Source organism: Penicillium arizonense, assembly GCF_001773325.1.
Source record: "Penicillium arizonense strain CBS 141311 chromosome Unknown PENARI_contig321, whole genome shotgun sequence".
NCBI classification, from domain to species: domain Eukaryota; kingdom Fungi; phylum Ascomycota; class Eurotiomycetes; order Eurotiales; family Aspergillaceae; genus Penicillium; species Penicillium arizonense.
In genome coordinates this window covers 1-1,705 of record NW_019173598.1, presented here as the reverse complement: position 1 = coordinate 1,705, position 1,705 = coordinate 1, and the positions used below count along the sequence as shown (strand labels likewise).

Below are 1,705 nucleotides of genomic sequence, written 5' to 3'. Positions count from 1 at the left end.
ACCGCAGCGACAAACCCTTTCCATTATCTGGACTCACAGGTCCTGCCAAGCTGGTCCAACCTCGATGACAGCATATGGAAGGCTAACCACACCGATGCTGCTTCGCTGCAATGTGGAAATCGGGTAGAGCATGGAGTTATCCAGTTCTACTACTGTTCCCCGGCTTCTCATCATAATACACCGATCCCGCTTAGGAACCATGGCATTCTCAACCTCTATCTTTCTCAGGAAGCAGACCATTCCCTTGAATCGACCTCCATACTTTGCCCGCCACCATTGAGGCTTTGTCAGTTGCGACGAATTGACTCGATCCCAATGTCCAATGTAACTGAACGGCTGCCGGGGGCTGATTTCTCGACAATGCAGACTATCGACCCCGCGCTGGTTTTTCCAAATACTTTGACAACTACTACTGAGCCCTTAAGCTTTACAACAAATATTGGCTCGACTGCTGAAGTCCGTCCTCTCCCCGCTGATACCGGTATCTCCCCTTGGTTTCTTGATCAACCACCAGGGCACTCCCAGATAGACAAGAGCGCGTGCATAAACGATCTTTCATTGCCTGACTGTCACGTTTATGACAAGAAGCCTAATCATAAGCCGGAAGTTAAGGACAAGGAATTTGAGATGCATAAGCGAAAATTCAAATGCAGCATCATTGGGTGCAGAATGGGCTTCAAGCGTCAGGACCACCTCGAGCGCCATACGAGGAGTCACTCGAAGGAAAAGCCCTATGTCTGCTGGGTGCCTGGATGTCACCGTGCCTTTTCACGCCACGACAACCTCAAGGTCCATTGTTCGAAGACACATGCGAGACCCGGTGGTCGCAACCGTTATGTCGCTACCCTCGATGAGATGAGCCCCGACTACGATCCAGATTTCCGTGGCCAGCTGTCGTTTGACGGGCGCCCACTCAGATTTTCAGCACCTACTAGCCTCCTATCTGAAGTTAAGCTTCGGTAACTATGAATTTGTGCAATAATGAAAATCCATGTCAGATTCTTTCAGATAACAAACGAACGAAACTAAGTAGCCTGAGTAGATCCCCATCATCTCGGCTTGTCTCCTTCCGATGTAGTTAAGGCCAGTTCTACGGTACAACACCACGTCCCTGTGACAACAATAAAGCTTCTTGGCTCTTGCTTGATGCCTATGAGAATGGGAGTTCACCAAATTTCCCTGGAAGACGCGAAAAAGGAAGCTCAACGACAGCTTCAAGGGTGAAGAGATGGCTGTTAGATGAAAGAGATCTCTCCCTGCAGTGCATATAAGCGCCGGTGTTGTGGGATGGTAGACGGGTATATCTCACCGAGGATATCTCAACGTTGATGAAAACCCGGTGAAGCGGCCATACGGCCGACGGTGACGTTTCGTTCATCCTGGTGAAAGATCAACGCTTCGCGAAAATTTAGTACATTAGTCGATTCTCTTTCCTTGATCGATTAACATCTGATTTACTGGTCCTCTGTCTGCCACATTGAAAGAATAATTGGCCTCCGCCATTATAAACCTCCAGCAACCCTTCACTGCCAGTTCAAACGCTGCTGCCACTTCCCCCACGACGACTACACCAGGAAAGTTTTGAAACAGATGGACAAATTCGGTCAAGATGGTTCGTATAACTTTATTTCACCGCGTGCCTGTGCTCACAACAGACTAGATATCGACTTCGATATCGACCTTCACGCAATCTGGCTAGAGTCCT

General features: G+C 48.8%; 1 protein-coding gene across 1 annotated transcript; it reads left to right on the top strand.

Moving 5' to 3' along the window:
- Window positions 1-315: 315 nt before the first annotated feature.
- Window positions 316-953, top strand: PENARI_c321G06431 (uncharacterized protein; the record flags this gene model as incomplete). The annotated part of the gene is made up of 2 exons (XM_022638289.1): window positions 316-896; window positions 950-953. 2 exons carry the CDS (start codon window positions 316-318, stop codon window positions 951-953), a joined length of 585 nt encoding a protein of 194 aa, XP_022481855.1.
- Window positions 954-1,705: the final 752 nt, after the last annotated feature.